The sequence below is a fragment of the Canis lupus genome, chromosome 8, assembly GCF_048164855.1.
Source record: "Canis lupus baileyi chromosome 8, mCanLup2.hap1, whole genome shotgun sequence".
In the NCBI taxonomy this organism is placed as follows: domain Eukaryota; kingdom Metazoa; phylum Chordata; class Mammalia; order Carnivora; family Canidae; genus Canis; species Canis lupus.
The window spans coordinates 76612418-76632253 of record NC_132845.1 but is presented as its reverse complement, the minus strand read 5'-3'; the positions used below and the strand labels follow the sequence as shown (position 1 = coordinate 76632253).

The 19836-nt window shown below is 38.8% G+C and overlaps 1 protein-coding gene across 16 annotated transcripts in view; it reads left to right on the top strand.

The window, feature by feature from the left end:
* LOC140639128 (BTB/POZ domain-containing protein KCTD7) overlaps positions 1-15212 on the top strand; it is a 94829-nt gene extending 79617 nt beyond the window's left edge. For 13 of the 16 annotated variants that reach the window (XM_072837590.1, XM_072837589.1, XM_072837591.1 and 10 more), the window contains 5 exons: positions 1567-1648; positions 2530-2662; positions 3895-3986; positions 8496-8752; positions 12862-15212. In XM_072837590.1, coding sequence (XP_072693691.1) covers positions 1567-1648; positions 2530-2662; positions 3895-3986; positions 8496-8752; positions 12862-13260 — 963 coding nt within the window. In that variant the 3' untranslated portion in view covers positions 13261-15212. Of the gene's footprint in view, positions 1-1566; positions 1649-2529; positions 2663-3894; positions 3987-8495; positions 8753-10369; positions 10534-12861 lie in introns of all 16 variants that reach the window. The other 3 variants (XM_072837603.1, XM_072837601.1, XM_072837592.1) reach the window with 2 other exon arrangements.
* The last annotated feature ends 4624 nt before the right edge of the window (positions 15213-19836 follow it).

The following is a 19836-nucleotide window of genomic DNA, read 5'->3' as shown; positions in this document are numbered from 1 at the left end:
AGGGGATGAAGGATTACGTCTTAGAAGAGGTGAAGGTGTGAACAGAGCCTTCCTTGGACAGCATTTGAAAGACTGGAGGGCAGCAAAAGTAATACAGAGAATAACTTTATAATGTTAGAGAGGTGCGGCAACTAAAAACAGACCCTCAGGAAATTGGTCACCTGGAAGGGTAAGCAAGAAGGAGGATGGAAGGTGGTGCTGAGTGCAGGCTTCAGCATCTGTCTCATGGACAACCATTGGAGGTGTGACACTCTGACAATAATCTGATTTTGTGTCCAGATCTGAATCTGAGATGACTGTGGTGTGCAGGATAGATTGAAAAGCAAGAAAGATCAGAGTTGGGGAGAGCAGCTATACTTAACAGTTATGAGAATCCTTGGGAGAAATTTTGGGGTTTGGTGTTAGAATTTCACCTGGAGAGTTAGTTCACTTTACATTTTGGACATCCAATTATGTGACTATTTTTGTCTTAGTGATGATTGCTTAGAAAGTTTAGTTACAGATAAATATATATGGGCTGATTCAACTAATTTCTGTATCTTCAAGGACCACATTTGTGTTGTTCCTCCATTTTGTTTCACTCCATGTTTTTTTTTTATCATCTATTCAGTTGAATAGATGAATTGTAGTTTTAGATGCTGAATTGTAGTTTTATTTTACTTAGACTTTATTCTTTAGAAGAAAATAGAGAATAAATGTACACATTATACGTATATAATCAATAAACGCAAAGGAACATTATAAAGCTCATTGTTGTAGGGGCCATGGAAAAATAAACACACATACATAGTTAATGGCTGGACATTGGAGTTTCTGAGGATTGTATCTTGCAGTAGATACTGAGAGCTATAAAGTTGTTCGTATTTATTAAACTGTTAATGTCACTTTTTTTTTTAAAGATTTTATTGATTTACTCATGAGAGACACAGAGAGAGGCAGAGACACAGGCAGAGGGAGAAGCAAGATCCCTGTGGGGAGCCCAATATGGGACTTGATCCTAGGACCCTAGGATCATGACCTGAGCCAAAGGCAGACGCTCAACCACTGAGACACCAGGTGCCCATATTAATGTCACTCTTGAAAATATATCACAAAGAAATAACCCAAGAGAAACAGTTCACATAATTATTTATAGCTGTAGTGCATAATAGTGAAAAAAAAAAAAAAGAGAAGGAACACAAATGTACAGTGGTAGAGATTGGTTAAATAAATCATTTAATATAATGGAATGTGAAAAAGCCACCAGAAATGATTAAATAGGTCAGATAAATAAAAATGTACATAAATGTGTAAATTATCAAAATATGCATTATATCCTTGTAAGAATATATATGTGTATATATATAGCAAAAAGAAGTAAGAGGTCATGGGATGTTATAAATAACATTAAAGGATTGGTTTTTCTTCTCTGCAGAGTTAATATAATTGGTAGGTTTTTTTGAGATTAGCACCAGTTAAGAAGTGGGTTTTAGAAACTTTGTAAAATTTAGAGCTTTATGCATAATCTTTCTTCAGCTTCAGATTTATGCATAATCTTTCTTCAGCCTCTTTGTCCCTTTGTTTCAGGATTTAAGCATTGAGGAACAGTCAGAGTGTACTCAGGATTTTTACCAGAATGTGGCTGAAAGAATGCAGACTCGTGGAAAAGGTAATGTTTTGTTAGCCAGCCATAAAAGGGTTGCTAGTATTATACAGAATCGGACTGCTTTGTCTCTTAGTACTTTCTCTGTTTATCTGATGGCCTGGCTGGTTTGCCAACTCTGTCCTATAAACACCTCCATTGACATTCTGGTAACTGGTCTTACCCTTAGAGGGCCTTTGAATACCACCACCATGTGTATCACTCCAAGATAATCACAGCAGTTGGGTAATTTATTGCACAATGTTTAATCATTCCATTAGGGGTAAGGGGCAGAGTCGATTAAAACCCCTTAGGGGTTTCTAAACGAAATGCCCGTCTTGGATCACCATTTTGGTAAGTCATTTTTCGTCATCATGTATTCCTCAGATGGGTGGGGAGTGGAAAAAAAATTGACAATCACTGACTTAGAGCTGTAGGTTTTTAGAGATTTTTTTCTTGAATTTGACTTCCCCTGATGTTGGGCGTTAGGATATCCTTAGCATATATGTATATCTGAGAAATAAGCTCTACCTGTTCATCTCTAAAAGCTCCAAGGTTGTTTAGTAAACCTCAGGAAAATGAAAGAGTGAGTTGCCATCATTCTCAGTCTTGGGAATTTCAAGTGCTCCTCTGATGTAGCCGTGGGGAGGGACCCCTGCTGAGATCTTCCCACTGCCAAAACAGTTACAGTTAGAAGCAGTGATTCTGTAAAAAAAACAGTCCCAAAAGTTGTAAGTTTTTTAAACGGTATTTTTTTAATGTAACATCTTAAGCTTTTGTTTCTTGATATATTTAATGTATCACTAGTAAATTAGTTTTTTGCTATGTAGGAAAAGCTGTGAAAACTTACTCTTAATTTAAACTGTCCATCCTTCTCTTGAGCTTTTGTGTCCATTTGGATATTTCAGTGCCTCCAGAAAGAGTTGAAAAGATAATGGATCAGATTGAAAAGTACATCATGACTCGTCTCTATAAATATGTGTTCTGTCCAGAAACTACCGATGATGAGAAGAAAGATCTCGCTATTCAGAAGAGGATCAGGTTAGTTGTTTTGCTTTGTTTTGTATTTACTCTCTACCATCAAGAGAACACATTGTGGGAAAACACGGCCCTTGCATTTCAAACCTTGACAGCAAAAAACCCAGCAAAGGTACCCACCACCCTGAGCATCTAATCTTCTTCATGATGCCAAACGGAAAAGGACTATGGTAAATTGATAGAAGAAAAGGGCTGAAATCACCTTCCTGCTTATCCATCTGAGTCTAAGCAGCTTTAGAAAAGAAGCCGATCTGATGTTTGAGATTGTTTCAAATCTCCAAAATTTCCAAGGAACAGGAGGAAATTTCATTATTTTCTCACTTCATTAACAGTCTTGTCAGGCAAGAAGCTGTAAATATCCATGTGAAAGCAGTAGGTGTCATTATTCCTCCTCCCTACTAGAGGTGCTCATTATTTAGCTGTTCCTTTGATCACATCTTCCCACTCACACGGGATTGATAACACTTCCCAAAGCACTCCATCTTCCCTGGGCGGTAGAGTGAGCCCCAGGGCTCTGTATTCCAGTGGCAATGAAACCTTTAGAAAATAGGCTATCTGAATATGGGCATGGGTCCAAGGCTGGTTGTGGTAAGGTGCTCCTGGAGGAGGGGGCTTAGGAGTCCAAACAGGATTCCCAAACAGTGAGGCTGGTCATTAGTAGATCTCTTCTTGATAGTGTCACACCAGAAGCGAAGAGTTGGTTTTGAGAAGGTGGCAGATGGAGCCAGGAGGAACTAGATGGACTTTGGATTGATGTACAGGGTGAGAGCATTCATCAGGCAAGAATCTCTTTCTGTGAAGCTAGGGTGTGACCAGGAAATTCAGGGATTCAGACTGCAGTGACACATGCTCGTTGATCTCCTGCCACCTCTGGTGTGCCTCAGAAGTTGAGGGCAGAACCTAAACGGACATTATGGTGTTGTACAATGAAGAAAGGAGCCGCAGTTCTCAAATCTTCAGTCTCAGATATCTTTCAGCCTCAGTATAATCTCATTTCAACCAGTATAATTGTCTTCTGCTTTTCTTGTGATAAATGCAGAAGAGAAGCCTCATTTTAGAATTCTGGTCACTTCCCCTGAGCTCCTGAGATGTTCATGCGCAATGTGGTGGGGCCTAGGATTGCCTCATTCGTCAGTGGTGCCTGTATTTCCCCTTCACTGAAGGAAGAAATGACAGACAAATGACTGCCCGTTCTTGGAATTTTTTTTTTTTTTATTGTCTCTCCCTCTTTGTAGAGCCCTGCACTGGGTTACACCTCAGATGCTTTGTGTCCCTGTTAATGAAGAAATTTCAGAAGTATCTGATATGGTGGTGAAAGCAATCACAGGTCAGTGAACAGAGAGCTTTTTTATCTGGATGTTTCTCCCTTGAAGTTAACATAAGTCCATACCATAGAGATAGTAAAGTACCTAAAATGCAGACTGCCAAAGACATATTGAAATGCAGTAAAAGCAATTTGTAAGTGTGCTAGTTTTCTGAATTTGAAGCATTTATTTTAGTAGGTGAACTACATTTCTTTACTTTCTGTGACCTGGGTCTCTTATTTCTTGGGGCATTGAACTAAACTAAGGTTAAATGCAGTTAGGGCAGATTTCTTTTCTTTTCTTTTCTTTTCTTTTCTTTTCTTTTCTTTTCTTTTCTTTTCTTTTCTTTCTTTTCTTTCTTTTCTTTTCCTTATTTTCTTTCTTTTTTGAAAGAGTAGTGATGGGGGCAGGGGGAAGGGAGAGGAGGGGCAGAAAGAGGGAGAGAGAGAATCTCCAGCAGCCTCCATGCCGAGTGCAGAACCCAACAGTAGGGATTGAGATTATGACCTGAGCCGAAGTCAAGAGTTGGACGCTTAACCAACTGAGCCACCCAGACACCCCAGCTAGGGCAAATTTCTTAAAACTCAGTTACATTTATATATTCAAAATAATTTTGGAGAGAGGAAGAGATTTGATGGGGCAAGGTAATCTCCATGCTACAGGTATATACTAAAATAATATCTCTCTAATTGGTTGTTAGAGATGTGCTTTGGATTATTTTTTTGGTTTGCTCAAGATGGAAATGAAGTACCCTGAACTGATGTGGCTCCACATCCTGGACAGGTCTAGGCACCTAATAAAGTTTCTATTTCTTATTCATAGGACTAGCCCAGCAGAAGTATACCATGAAAGTTACAAAAAATAAAAAAGAATCAAAACAAATTCTTCCTACTAGAGAAGGTATCCAACCTTGGTCAGGTTCTTTTTTATTAAGAAGAGTTGGAAAAACTTGCCTATTTAGAGTTGTTAATGAAATTCTGAGAAAGAAAGTTGATCAGTTGCTGTTAGCATTGGCTGGGGGCAAGCCATCAGGTAGGCTCCTTTGGTTATAAGAACTAGAGGAAGAAATGAGGGTTTGCTTAAGATACTGTCAAGTAGGAAAGGAAGCAGGACTCTCACAGGGCCTTCTAGGGACTATTATTAAGATGATTCTTCCACTCTCTCAGGTTCTGCTTCTCTTTGTATATCTTTGCTTTTTTAACTCCTGTTATTAAATGAATTATTCTCTGTAATTCCACTAGTAGAGTCTAACTGGCCTAGCTAAATACTGTTATCTTTGTTGTTCAGAGCTTTTCTGCAAGGCTGTGTTGTAGGTTTCATGAATTGACTGCTCTGGGTCAAAGCCCACTCTCACTCCTGCCTTTTGCTCTGGGAACTTCATAGGAGAATAAAGATGAGAAGCCTGAATATGGGGCCTTGTACTTGTGTTGTTTTTTTTTCTGAAGACTCTGGCCAAGTTCAAGACTAACTGGTTTATGTTTAAGTAATTCATAGGAATTTATGTCCCAGACTCTTTTTTGAAATGCCATAGGATAGACCTTGTAAAACCAGAAACTACAAGAGTCAGACCATTGTTTGCTTAAAAATAGAACTAAGAGAGGGTGCCAGGGTGGTTCAGTCAGTTGGGGCGTCTGCCTTTGGCTCAGGTCATGATCCCAGGGTCCTGGGATTGAGCCCTGCTTCGGGCTCCCTGCTCAGCAGAGAGCCTGCTTTTTCCTCTCCCTCTGCTGCTCCCCTGCTTGTCCTCTGTGTGTGTGTGTCTCAAATGAAAAACAAAAACAGAATTAAGAGGATTTCAGTATATCAACAGTTTATTAATATAATTTTAAAAAAAAGAATTTGAGGAGATTCTTTGATAGTGGGAATTTGACCACAAAAATTTAAAAGCCTTCCTACTCTTTCTTGTCTTAGCCCCCATATCTTGCCAATCCAAGTGCAGATACATTTTGTGTATGATTACACAAGGCTGTATGATTACTTTCTTCCTAATCTAAAATTGTTAGCCTAAGTACAGGAGCAACCAGAGAGTATAGTCTGTAACAGTAGTCTTAAAAATGGAGACATCAGTTAAATTTCTCTAAATCATCCCATGTGTTACTACTAATCAGCACTGTCAGTTTTGTTGATAAATACACTGAATGAGGCATTTTCCATTTCATTTGACATCTGTCATCTAGTAGGTGGAGGCCAGGAATGCAATTAAACATCCTGCAGGACAGGACAGTCTCCTACAAAAAGGATGATCCTATCTAAAATATCATTAGTGCCAAGATTGAGAAATCATGACCAACAGGTGTAGCCTACTTTGTTTTCAAAACTTCATTAAAGATAAAACTAGACTCCTGCCAAGATGGAGTGCCCACACTCAGCCCGTCTTTCCTACTGATTACACATAAAAACCTTGAACGCAAACACAATTCAGGTGTCTGAGGGCTGTGAAAAGTAAATAATAGACAGACTAGGGTGGGAAATAGTAGAAGAATTAATACAGTTATGAGTTTCCTGTTCTGTTATTTTCTCCCAGATCCCCTCGTTTACGCTTTAGAGCGGTGTGCTGGGGAGTCCAGCAGTGTGCTGGGGAGTTCCCCCCTAAAAACTTCTTTCAGGCTTAAAGGATGCTAGGAAGGGGAAGGGTCACTGTAGAACAAAGAGTGTGGGAGGAATCTCCACCCCCCATGCTTACTCCTTTTTTCCTTCCCTTCTTTTCTTTTTTTTTTTTTTAAAGATTTATTTATTCATGAGAGACAGAGAGAGACGCAGAGACAGACACAGGCAGAGGGAGAAGCACGCTCCCCGCAGGGAGCCCAATGTGGGACTCGATCCCAGATCCTGGAATCACGCCCTGAGCCAAAGGCAGGTGCCCAACCGCTGAGCCCCCCAGGCATCCCCCTTCTCTTCCTTTTTACACTCTAGGCTCTCCCTCTTGACATTGGCAGCAACACATGGTTCCGGATAAAAGAATAAACATTAATGGGAAAGTGGCTAAAAGTTTAAAATAAAGAATAAAAACCAATAATAAAAGGTAGGAAGCTAAATAGGATAAATTAAAGTAGTAAAAAAAGGTTTTAAAAAAAAGTCTTCCCCCAAATCTTTTTTGTAATATGTTCTACTCAAATAGAAAAAGTAGGCTAAGATATATTAACAATAATTACAACCCATAATTAAAAGATTGAAGGAACTAAGCTATAAAATAAGCAAAAGCACATGACAGACGTGTGGGTACAGGGAATGAAAACATTAATAAATTAAAATCTGGCCTCCACACTGTCCTATGTCTCTGCCCCCCACCCCCCACCTGCTCTTCCATGGCTGGTGGTCCCCTGGGCACCGACTTCAGGGATGGGAGCTGGGAGCAGAAAGAACTCCGGTGTGCACCACCATCCTGTCTGAATTGGAAACTCTTATTCCCGCTATTGGCCAGAAATTGCTGTCAAATTAACCTGCCTCAGTTGTTTCTTTCACGTTGCTCCAGATTGCAAGCAGAAACGCACATTGGAGGGCACATTCCCTCCTTCTTGTGTGGTTCTAGTGGTGCTGACAACTATTCCCTATTACTCCCTAGTCTTTGTGACATAGGGAGTGCATTTATAAGAGCCCACCACTTGGTGGTCGTTAGAGACAATGAAGTAATTTTTCTCTCAGGGAAATGAATGGTATTTATGAGATTAAATTTTATACCCTGCTCTATCCTCTGTGCTAACTAGTAGGTATAAATGTCATAAAGGTGCTGTAGATGTTTATAGCTGTTGAGGATTTATATGCCATGGGGACTGGCTGCTCTGACCTACCTATATGTGGATAGATTTCAGCAGCTGTAGTTTGATATCCAATACAGTGATGCTTTGTATTGTACCCACTTTTCCAAAAAGCAGTATGCTTTCTAAACTGACTTTAACAGGGTACTAGAGGAAGAGAATCAGGAAAAACTCTTTGTAATTATTCAACGAGCTCATGAGGAGTTTATCATTGTGATTAAAAGCATTGATTTTTAATAGAGTCAGATTGGATTTCAAATCCTCCCACTGTCACTTACTGTCTATATAATTTTAGGCAAATTATCAAACTTCTCTCAACGCCAGTTCCCTTCCCAGTAGTAGGGATGAAAAGATGAAAAAGAAATAGGCTCATGGAGCACAGAAATAATGCACATAGTGTTTGGTTCATGGTCATGCATCCTGAAAGAATGAGCTAGTGCTTATGTTTTTTTGTGGTCAGATTTTTTTTAAGATTTTATTTATTCATGAGAGACACACAGAGAAAGAGGCAGAGGCAGAGACACAGGCAGAGGGAGAAGCAGGCTCCCTGCATGGAGCCTGACATGGGACTCGATCCTGGGTCTCCAGGATCAGGCCCTGGACTGAAAGCGGCGCTAAACCACCGGGGCTGCCCAGATTTTTTATATATTAAATTATCTGCCATAGAAGGGGTTAGCGAGGGTACCGCTGTAACTCGATAGATTAAAAAATGATTATTCTAATGCTTCTTTTATGGAATTGTTTCTCATTGGAAGCAGTGTCTTTTCTGCTTTATAGATATCATTGAAATGGATTCAAAGCGTGTACCTCGAGATAAGTTGGCCTGCATCACCAAGTGTAGCAAGCACATCTTCAATGCTATTAAGATCACCAAGAATGAGCCAGCCTCAGCCGATGACTTTTTACCAACTCTCATCTACATTGTTTTGAAGGGCAACCCCCCACGTCTTCAGTCCAATATCCAGTATATCACCCGCTTCTGCAACCCAAGCCGATTGATGACTGGAGAGGATGGCTACTATTTCACCAATCTGGTAAATATTTGATTTCTTGGAATTACAGAGAAGAACCAATGAAAGTACTTATTTTAGGGATGTAACAGATCACTTACGGTCTAGTGACTGTTTAATGCCTCTGAGTTGAGCTGAGAATGCTTGCTTGGTGTCACATAGCACACGTGACCATGCAAATTCCTCACCTCTCAGTACTCGACCAGAAATTGTGGTACTCGTATGGAAAACGTGATAGCCATGTGGAGGATCTCTGCTGCTTGTTGGCCATCGCTCTCCTAGGTCCTGGGTAAAAGGGCCATTCACTTAGTTGGGTTGTTTAACCATGAATGAATCAGATCATGGATTTTTATTTTTTTCTTAAAGGACTTAAGAATTATTTTTTGTTTTATTACTATAAGTGATCTCTTAGAACTGAATACTGAGATTTTAAAAGGGTCAGCTTAGAGCATGTGAAATGATTTTCAAGTACTGTTAACAGTGCTAATTGATCCTAGGCAAGACAGGATTACAGTATATATGTCTAAGTAGTAAGGCTGAGTACTTTCTTTTACTGACGACTACACTTTGGTCTGTTTGCTGTAGACTAGGTTTACTAGTGAATTTAAGCCTCAAAACACCCTCTGTGCTTTCTTTCCTATGTTGGAAGTTGTATAGGGTAATAGGGAAAGAAAGCTAATGTTACATAAGGAAGCGTTTCTAGTAAATTGTCTAAATAGATGGTACTTGAATCTCTAAGACGTCCAGAAATTTGTTATGATTTGTTTTTACATCCTAAATATGTATTCACCTTTGTACCTAATTTTGTATTGTGTTTTCCTTTAAATGGGTTCCCAAAAGTATATAAGCTTCCAGTCCCTCAAAACCTGGACCTGTCATTCATCACCCTCAACCATTGGGGTTCAGCTGCTCGACTTTGGAGAGCTCTTTTCCTTTTTTCAAGTTTTTATTTAAATTCTAGTTAGTTAACATACAGTGTAATATTAGTTCCAGGAGTAGAATGTAATGATTCATCACTTACATACAATACCTGGTGCTCATCTCAAGTGCCCTCCTTAATATTTTTTTTTAATTTTTATTTATTTATGATAGTCACAGAGAGAGAGAGAGAGAGGCAGAGACACAGGCAGAGGGAGAAGCAGGTTCCATGCACCGGGAGCCCGATGTGGGATTCGATCCCGGGTCTCCAGGATCGCGCCCTGGGCCAAAGGCAGGCGCCAAACCGCTGCGCCACCCAGGGATCCCCTCAAGTGCCCTCCTTAATATCCATCACCCATTTAACCCATCCCAGGAATGCTCTTTTTCAGAACAATGCTTTCTCCATTATTTGCGGTATTTTTTTTTTAAGATTTATTTATTTATTTGTTTGTTTATGGTAGACAGAGAGAGAGAGAGAGAGAGAGAGGCAGAGACACAGGCAGAGGGAGAAGCAGGCTTCATGCCGGGAGCCTGATGCGGGACTCGATCCCGGAACTCCAGGATTGTGCCCCGGGCCAAAGGCAGTTGCCAAACCACTGAGCCACCCAGGGATCCTCCCATTATTTGCAGTATTTATCATCCTTCCAAACACATGGTCGTTTAAACTATACTTCCCAAAAAAGTTTAAGTGACTGAAGTACTCATTTCTTTTTTTTTTTAAAGATTGTATTTATTATTTATTTGAGAGAGAGAGAGCATGAACAGGCAGAGGGAGAGGGACAAGCAGACTCACTACTGAGCAGGGAGCCTGACACGGGACTTGATCCAAGGACCCTGAGATCATGACCTGAGTCGAAGGCAGGTTCTTAACCAACTGAGCCACCCAGGTACCCCTGAAGTACTAATTTCTTTTTTTATTTATTTTTTAATATTTTAATTATTTATTCATGAGAGACACAGAGAGAGAGGGACAGAGACATAGGCAGAGGGAGAAGCAGGTTCCCTACAGGGAACCTGATAGAGGACTCGAACCAGGATCCTGGGATCACGACCTGAGCCGAAGGCCAATGCTCAACCACTGAGCCCCCAGGTGCCCCGAAGTACTCATTTCTTAACATAATTGAAACATGTTCTTGACTGCTAGAGAAGAGCCTTTTGGATTTACTTCCTAATCTAGGGAACATTAGATGATCTGAAAATCCCTGAGAAGTATGGGATGGAGACATGACTGGTAGTAGAAGAAATGAGCAGGACCAGGAGGTGTTTGAGGGTAGCCCTCATGGTCAGCAATGGAGGCTGCTGGTTCACCGCTTCCTGCCACTTCCCAGAGCCTTGACCTGCAGCCTTAACTATGTTTGCACCTTATTTCTCCATCTTCTTGTCTGATTCAGAGTCTGGCTTCTACTCCTGTGCTTCAGTGAAACTGCTCTAACAAAAGTGAAAAATCTGCCAGTTGTCAAATCCCATGAAAACTCTCAGTCTTTTCTTACTTCTTTTAACACTTTTGATAACTCCTTTGTTCTAGAACTTCCTATGTCTTTTGGATTTCACAATTCTACTCCTTCCTTGTCTCTTTGTAGGCTTTATGTCCTCTACTTCCTCTTGAATTGTGTTATTCCCTAGGGTTCTGTCCTCTGCATTTCTCTCCCTAGGCTGTCTCCTCTGGTCTCAGCTCTGCTGTCACCTGTACAGTGATGATGTACAGGCTTGTGTCACCTGTTTTGCCATCAGACTGAACTCCACTTCCAGTTATTTATTATGCCTCAAATTTAATTTGTTCAAAACTGAAACTGTTTCCCCATCAAATGATTTTCTCTTTTCTGATATGTACTCTTTCCACTTGTGGCAATAGCATATATCCATGCCAGGAATGTTAGAATCATCTTAGATTCCTCCTCTGCAACACCTCCATAGACACAGTGCAAGCCTGTGTGGAAGGGTCAGTCAGGTGTAGTAGATTTGCTAAATATTCCTTAAAGTGATTCACTTTTTTTGAGCAATAATGAAGGATCCTGGGAATGAGTTTCTCAGAAGAAATTCTGAGAGCTGCCTGTTTTCCTCGTTTATATTGCATGCCTTGTGAAAATGCACATTTTTTTTTTTTTTTTTAATGTGAGGGGCAGCTGGTTGCCTCAGTCAATGGAATATGTGAACTCTTGATCTCGGGGTTATGGGTTTGAGCTCCATGTTGGGTATGGAGATTACTTAAAAAATACAGATAAAAATGAATAAATAAAAAATAAAAACATGAATACCGATCTTCCTTGTAGAAAGATTAAACCAGTATAAGAAAGTATAGCTAACAGGTGTCTGTTTGTTCAACTGAGCATTTGCCCCAGGATTTCTTTATTAATAATTGCTCCCATTTATTCATTGCCTGTTGCTGACCTGTGAGCTAATAAGCATGTTGCATGTGCTGGGCTGTTGAATTCTCACTAGAAATCTGGATGGTATTTCCTGTTTTACAGATGCAGAAACCTCAGAGAGCATAGGTAACTTTCCTAGGTTCACAAACTCTTAGGCTGTCATGTGACAGAGGTGACAACTCAGGTTGCCTGATTTCAGAGTTTATTCTTTAAACTATTTGATGTTAAAGGACCAAAAGTCCCCCAAGGACCAGAAGTCTGTGTGCCACACCGGTCCCGGAAAATGCGCCCAGTAGCTACCATGCCTTGAGTGAGCACTGTGAGGTGGGCTAGACCTTGAGAAAGAATGGCTGTATGGCACATGTTCCCCAGAGTTCCTGGCCACAGCAGTGATTCCTCTTCCTTGCAACGTGTCAGGGACACAAAGAGCCTCCAAGGTTGAGGAATAATTCATTTTTTGTCCACATGAAGCTCTGTAGTAGCCCATGTATAACAAACACCTAAGATGCCTTCTCTAGTATTTCACTCTGTACAAGATCCCTGGACCTTTGAATAGCCCAAGGAGAGGACTGAATTTTAGACAGACTCAATGGCAATTGGCAATTTGGCTTTTCTTTTTTTTTTTTAAGGAAGAAATGTATTGTTTCAGATGAGATTATAAAGGAAACATGATTGGCTATGAGTTGATAATTTTTGAAGCTGAAGTCCAGTGTGGGTCATTAGACTGTTTCGTCTACTTTTGATTCCATTTTAAATTCACCATAATAAAAGGATTTAAATATATATATTTGAATATTTGTAGCTTTCCTCATATAACTATAGTAAATAACATTCTGGTTTTTTTTGTAGTGCTGTGCTGTGGCTTTCATTGAGAAATTAGATGCTCAGTCTTTGAATTTAAGTCAAGAAGATTTTGATCGATACATGTCTGGCCAGACTTCTCCCAGGAAGCAAGAATCTGAGAATTGGTCTCCTGATGCCTGCTTAGGGGTTAAGCAAATGTATAAGAACTTGGATCTTCTGTCTCAGTTGAATGAACGGCAAGAAAGGATCATGAGTGAAGCAAAAAAACTTGAAAAAGACCTAATAGAATGGACGGATGGAATTGCAAAAGAGGTACAAGACATTGTTGAGAAATACCCGCTTGAAATTAAGCCCCCAAATCAATCTTTAGCAGCTATTGACTCTGAAAATGTTGAAAACGATAAACTTCCTCCACCATTGCAACCTCAAGTTTATGCAGGATGATAAAAATTTACGTGGATAGTATTTATTTGAGCCTAAATTGTAGCTAGCCCTTATTATAGTCCATGATTGGGATCTAGACTATAACTTAATTGCTTATAAATGTCAGAGCATTTTTAAAGGTACAGTTTGTGGGGATTGTTTTGTTTGTTTTGTTTTTCCTGGCAGGGGAAGCATAGTAAATAATAAAATACTATTTATTTGAGTTAACTGAAATAGATTCATTTCAGGTTTATTGAAAGTTTTGTCTAAATCTATTTTTTTCTCCATGATTTTCCTATGTGCTTCCTCTGTGGCATTCACTGTGGTTTGGATTTGGGTAAATAATTGCCTTTAAAGGATAAAACAAATGAATGCTACAAAATATATGTTTAAGGGAATTCAATGGTACCACTATTCTACACTTTGAAATAATTTTATAATTGTAAAAGATAGAAGATATATTGATAAGTAAATATGTAAAATTGTAAATATGTAAAACAAAAAAAGGAATGGTGTCTGCTGTGCATGGCATTTCATGTGTTAATTTGTTTAGTTTAAAATGAAGTATATTGAATGTTTGCCTTTAACTCCATTTTATTTGGTTTGCCCCACTTAAATGAATCTAGAAGTGTTTAGACATACTTCCCTTAAAATGTTGCCTCCATCTTTAACAATATGTTAGTCTTGATTTAGGTTCTGTACAGTCAGAGACTGTGACACCATTGAGGTTCAGAATAATTTTTAGGTCACATAAAGTTACTATTCAGGATAGTCATTTGAAGACTTTGAACCATGCTTCTTGCACCTTTTTCCTCCACTCATTCAGGAAATCTATATAGAGTTCTTTGTAAAGGAGCTGGTCCTGGGTCTGGATCAGAAGAAAGGAATGAATAGGACTCCACTGATGAGAGCCATTTTTTTTGGGGGGGGGGGGGGGAGTTGTCTCTCAGACCCCTCACGTGCACAGGTGCCTTTCTGCCTCTGTAGCATATTTTTGACTTGACGGACAACCCAGACACATGTCATATAAACTTATTTCAGAGTTTCTCAACCTCAATACTACTGACATTCGGGGGCTGAGGATTTTTTGTTATGGGGGCTTCCCTGTGCATTGTAGGATACTTAGCAGTATTCTTGGCTTCTTTACCCCCTAGACACTAGTGGCACCCCCCACAGTTGTGAAAGAATATCTCCAGACATTGCCAAATGTTTCTGGGAGTGGGAGGGTGGCAAAATCATCCCCAGTTAAGAACCACTGATCTGTTTCTTAAGTGAGGAAATTATCCTCCTGGTGGTTAATATAATGTAACCAAAGAATATTGCATTAAATGCACAGTACAGTTAACCGATATTCATTGAGATTTTACAGCCACTGGCAGTGTGGAACCTTTTCTAATCCTAAAGGAACCCTTCATAACTTAAATATGCCATGTATGATCCTCCGTCCAGTCACTGATTTCTACACATTACCAGTGCACCTGTGACTTTGTGAGTAATTTCTAGGGCACCATTCTGAAAAAAGGTCACATCACGCAAGTAGTTAAGGTTTCTTTGCTTTCCCAATATCTTCCTAATAGGGTACCACAAACTTCTGGTGCAGTATTTTGGAATAAATCTAGGGTGAGTATAAAACTTTATCCTATACTTAAATTTACATGTAAGATCCATCAGGTTAACACACCTGTTGTCATAAAGCACTGAAGATGTGAAGCAGTTAACTAAGTCACTGATCACTGAGCTCACATGGAGTCTAGTGAGTTACTATCAAATGCCTGTGAGAATCTGCACTTAAAAACCCAGGCCCAAGCGATTTCTGTAGAAGACGATCCCCTTGTTCCTTTGTTCTTTTCTATGTACTTTCTAGGTGCTAATCCAGGTATACACACTCTTAATTCTCCTGGGAATATACAGTTCTTTTAGTCATTGTACACTATATTTGTTAAATAAAACGTGCATATCGGCCTCCCATAAAAGCTGTCTTCTTTTGATTTCTTACATATCGTTAAGTTGTTGAATTGATTTCTTTGTATATCTCATATTAATTGAATTCTTTAAATATGAACTCTTGCCTTAGGTAGAGGCTTATATTTCTCTTAAGTCAGCTTCAATACTGTGTGTGGCCAGTTTCTGTCTTCTCAACAAGAATATATTGCTATTTTATGTACTATAAATATAACTGGAATAAACTTTTGGAACAGAAGTCCATATTAATAAGACTTCATGATCCATCCCTCTTCCAGCTAGATTTTTAGTTTTTTATCTTAGGAAAATATTCATTACTAATATTGTCATGTTATAGAATTTTCCTATTTAAGTCACAACCATCATTATTACCATTACCATTCCAAAAAAGGAAACATTAGTGACATTCCAGTTAAAATTATGAACAAGAGAAGGATGTTTGCTGTCACTAATATTCCCATTGTTCTGAAAGTTTTACCGCAAGTACTCAGTCTTAAAACAGAACTAAAACGGTCTTAATCTTTTTTTTTACTTAAGACTATATTTATTTGAGAGAGCATGAGGAAAAGAGGGTGAGAGGGAAGAGAGAGAAGTGGACTTCCTGCTCAGCAGGGAGCAGGACATGTGGCTTGATCCCAGGACCCTGGAATCAGGCCCTGAGCCAAAGACAGATGCTTAAACTGACTGAGCCACCCAGGCAAAGGGGCTTAATCTAATCAATATAGGGATGTTCTAGCCTCATTCATGGTTGAGGAATGAACTCAAGCTAAGAGGCTTGGCATTGGTTTTGAGTTTTGGCTTCCACTTAGATATTTATTAGCTCTTTGGCCTTGGGCAAGTCTCTCGTGTTTCACATCCCTAATCTGTGAATTGGGGATAATAATTGTGCCTGCTTCAAGGGCTCATGAGGATTAAATGACTTGCAGTAGTACCTAACAATGCTAAGTGCTCAAGTGATAGCTGTTATGTATAGGTGATTCTTCTATGTAGAAAAACCAAGAGAACTGATATTGAAAACTTAAATCTCACTAATCTCACCCCTATAATTATCATTTTAAGAATATTTAATTTTGATATAAATTGTTAAAATTATTATGGAACAAAAATAAATGGAATCATACAGTATGCAATCTTTTCAGATTGAATTTTTCCACTCAATATATATCCCTTGAGACCCATCCAAGCAGCTTTACAAATAGTTCATTCCTTATTTATTGAGTAGTAGTATTCCATTGTATGAATGTACCACAGTTTGTTTAACCATTCACCTGTTGAAAGATATTTGGTATCCATTCAGTCCAAAAACTGATTTTTTAAAAAAAGATTTTATTTATTTGACACAGAGAGAGAGCACACAAAGCAAGGGGAGAGGGAGAAGGAGAAGCAGTTTCCCCTGCTGAGCAGGGATGACTTGAGCCGAAGGGAGATGCTTAACAGACTGAGCCACTCAGGCATCCCTAAATTCTTTTTTAACTGTTGAGTTCACAGCATTTTTTAAAAAGATTTTTATTATTCACGAGAGACACAGAGAAAGAGAGACAGAGAGAGAGAGAGAGAGGCAGAGACACAGGCAGAGGGAGAAGCAGGCTCCATGCAAGGAGCCCCATGTGGGACTCAATTCTGGGACTCCAGGATCATAACCTGGGCTGAAGGCAGACGGTCAACCGCTGAGCCACCCAGGTGTCCCGATAGCATTCTTTTAATATCATGGATATCACTTGTTGGTTAGACATAATTTGCAAAATTTTTTTGCAGTCTCTGGCTTGTCCTTTCATTCTGTTAATAGGGCCTTTCATAGATGGATCATGCTTCTGGTGTAATGTCCAAGAAATTTTAGTGTAGTCCTGAGATTCCAAATATTTTCTTCTAAAAGCACTATATAAGTTATAATGTATAGTTAAGTGGAAGTCCTTCTACTCCTCCTCATTCTTCCTCTTCATCTTTTGCACTATGGATGTCCAATTGCTACAGCACCATGTGTTCAAAGTCTATCCTTCCATTGAATTGCTTTTACACCTCTGTAAAAAGTCAGTTGGAAAAAAAAATCATTTGGTTATACTTGCTTGGGTCCGTTTTGTGTTCTTTATTCTCTCTCATTGATCTCTATCCCTCCACTGATACTGCACTGTCTTGATTATTGCAACTATATAGCAAATCTTATAATTGGATAGTGATTTCTTTCACTTTATTCTTTCAAATTCATTTTTAAAGATTTTATTTATTTGTTCATGAGAGACACAGAAGCAGAGACACAGGAAGAAGGAAAAGCAGGCTCTCTGCAGGGAGCCTGATGTGGGACTTGATCCTGGGACTATGGGATCACTCCCTGAGCCAAAGGCAGATGCTCAACCGTTGAGCCATCCAGGAGTCCTTCAAATTTGTTTTAGCTGTTATAATTTCTTCGCCTTTTTCTTTCTTTGCCTTTTCATATGAATTTTAGAATAAGTTCATGTATATCTACAAAAAATCTTACTGGGATCTTAATAGGAATTTCATTAAAGATATAGAATAGTTTGGGGAGAATTGATGTCTTTACTCTGTTGAGTATTCCAACACAGTATGCTTCTCCATGTTTAGCTTTTTCATGATTTCTGCATCAGCATTTTGCAGTTTTCAGCATAGATGTCCAGAACATGGATTATTATACTTATATAACCTTAATAACATATTGGTTTTTGAGCGTTTGTAAATTGTATTTTATATTTGGTTTCCACCTGTTCGTTGTTGGCATTTTTTTGTTTCTACATAACTTTATTTTTAATTAAGTGCACCAAATGTTTAGCATACTTCACTGCAAAGTGCCTATTTACTTTCCACTTATATTTGTATTCTTTGCTGATATATTTATCTTTTTTTTGGCAAATATTTATTCTTCTTAACATTTTAACAAAATCACCAAGGGAACTTTAAGAAAACAAATAGAAAGCTGCCAAAATTTGTAAAGTGCATCATCTCTAAAGCACATCAACTTTAATAGTATCTTGAAGTAAAGGCAGAAATCTTCAATACCAAAACGCAGCCTGGAGGATTTGCCAGAAAACTTCAAGATGCTAGCAATGAGTTCCACAGCTGCCATTCTGACATTTTAAAGCTTTGTTGAAATATAATTCACCATAAGATCATTTTTTACATTGTAAAATTCAGCATTTTAAATACATTCACAAAGTTGTGAAACCATTATCACTAATTCCAGAACATTTTTTGTCCCCACCAAAAGAAACCCTGTACCCATTAGCAGTCAACTCCCATTCCACCCCCGCCCCCCCGCCATGCCCTTGAGAACCACCAATATTTTCTGTCTCTATGGATTTGCCTATTCTGGACATTTCATATAAATGGAATCATATAATATGTGGTATTTTGTGTCTGGCTTCTTTCACTCAGCATTATGTTTTCAAAGTTAATTCATGGTCTAGAATGTGTCAATGTTTCACTCCATTTTATGGCCAAATAATATTCCATTGTATGCATACACTATTTTTATCTACTCATCACTTGATGATACGGGTTGTTTCCACATGATTTAATAGATTCAAAAAATCAAATTTATTTTAGGATAATTATCAATTCACATGCAGGAATAAGAAATAATAGAGATCCCATGTACTCTTTAAACCAGGTTTAAAAAAAAAAAAAAACACCAGGTTTTCCCAATCCCAAGGTAACATCTTGCATAACTATGGCATAATACTATATGCAGGAAATTTACACTGAAACAATACACTGATTGTATACAAATTTCACCAGTTTTAAATAGCATTTGTGGTTTCGTTCTAAGCAGTTTTATCATGTGCAAATGTGTATCATCACCACCACAGTCAAAATACAGAACTATTTTACACCAAAAGGATCCATCATGATGCTGCCTTATAACAACATTCAGCTCCCTCTCCACCCCATCCTGAACCCCTGTAATCCAATCTCTCTGTCTCTCTTTCTCTGTGTCTCTCGTGAATAAATAAAATATTTTTAAAAAATGCTGTGAACTCAACAGTTAAAAAAGAATTTAGGGATGCCTGAGTGGCTCAGTCTGTTAAGCATCTCCCTTCGGCTCAAGTCATCCCTGCTCAGCAGGGGAAACTGCTTCTCCTTCTCCCTCTCCCCTTTGTGTGCTCTCTCTCTGTGTCAAATAAATAAAATCTTTTTTTAAAAAATCAGTTTTTGGACTGAATGGATTAAAGATTTGAACAGAAACTTAACCATAGGGGAAAAAAAAAACATAGAAGATCTATACAAAGCCATTCGGAGGGACAAATGACAATCTTTTCCATAAACGGTGTTGGGAAAACTAGAAATCCTCATGTGAAAAAATGAAGTTGGACTTTACCTCACACCATGAACAATTAATTCAGTGGATCAAAGACTTAACATAAGAGCTAAAACTTTAAAACTTAGAAGAAAACAAAGGGAAATACTCATGACATTGAATTTGACAGTGATTTCTTGAGTGTGACACTAAAAGCACAGAAGACAAAAGAAACAATGGATCAGTTGGACTTCATCAAAATTTAAAACTTTTTTAAAAAAATTTTATTTATTCATGAGAGACACACACAGAGAGAGAGAGAGAGAGAGAGAGAGGCAGAGACACAGGCAGAGGGAGAAGCAGGCTCCATCCAGGAAGCCTGATGCGGG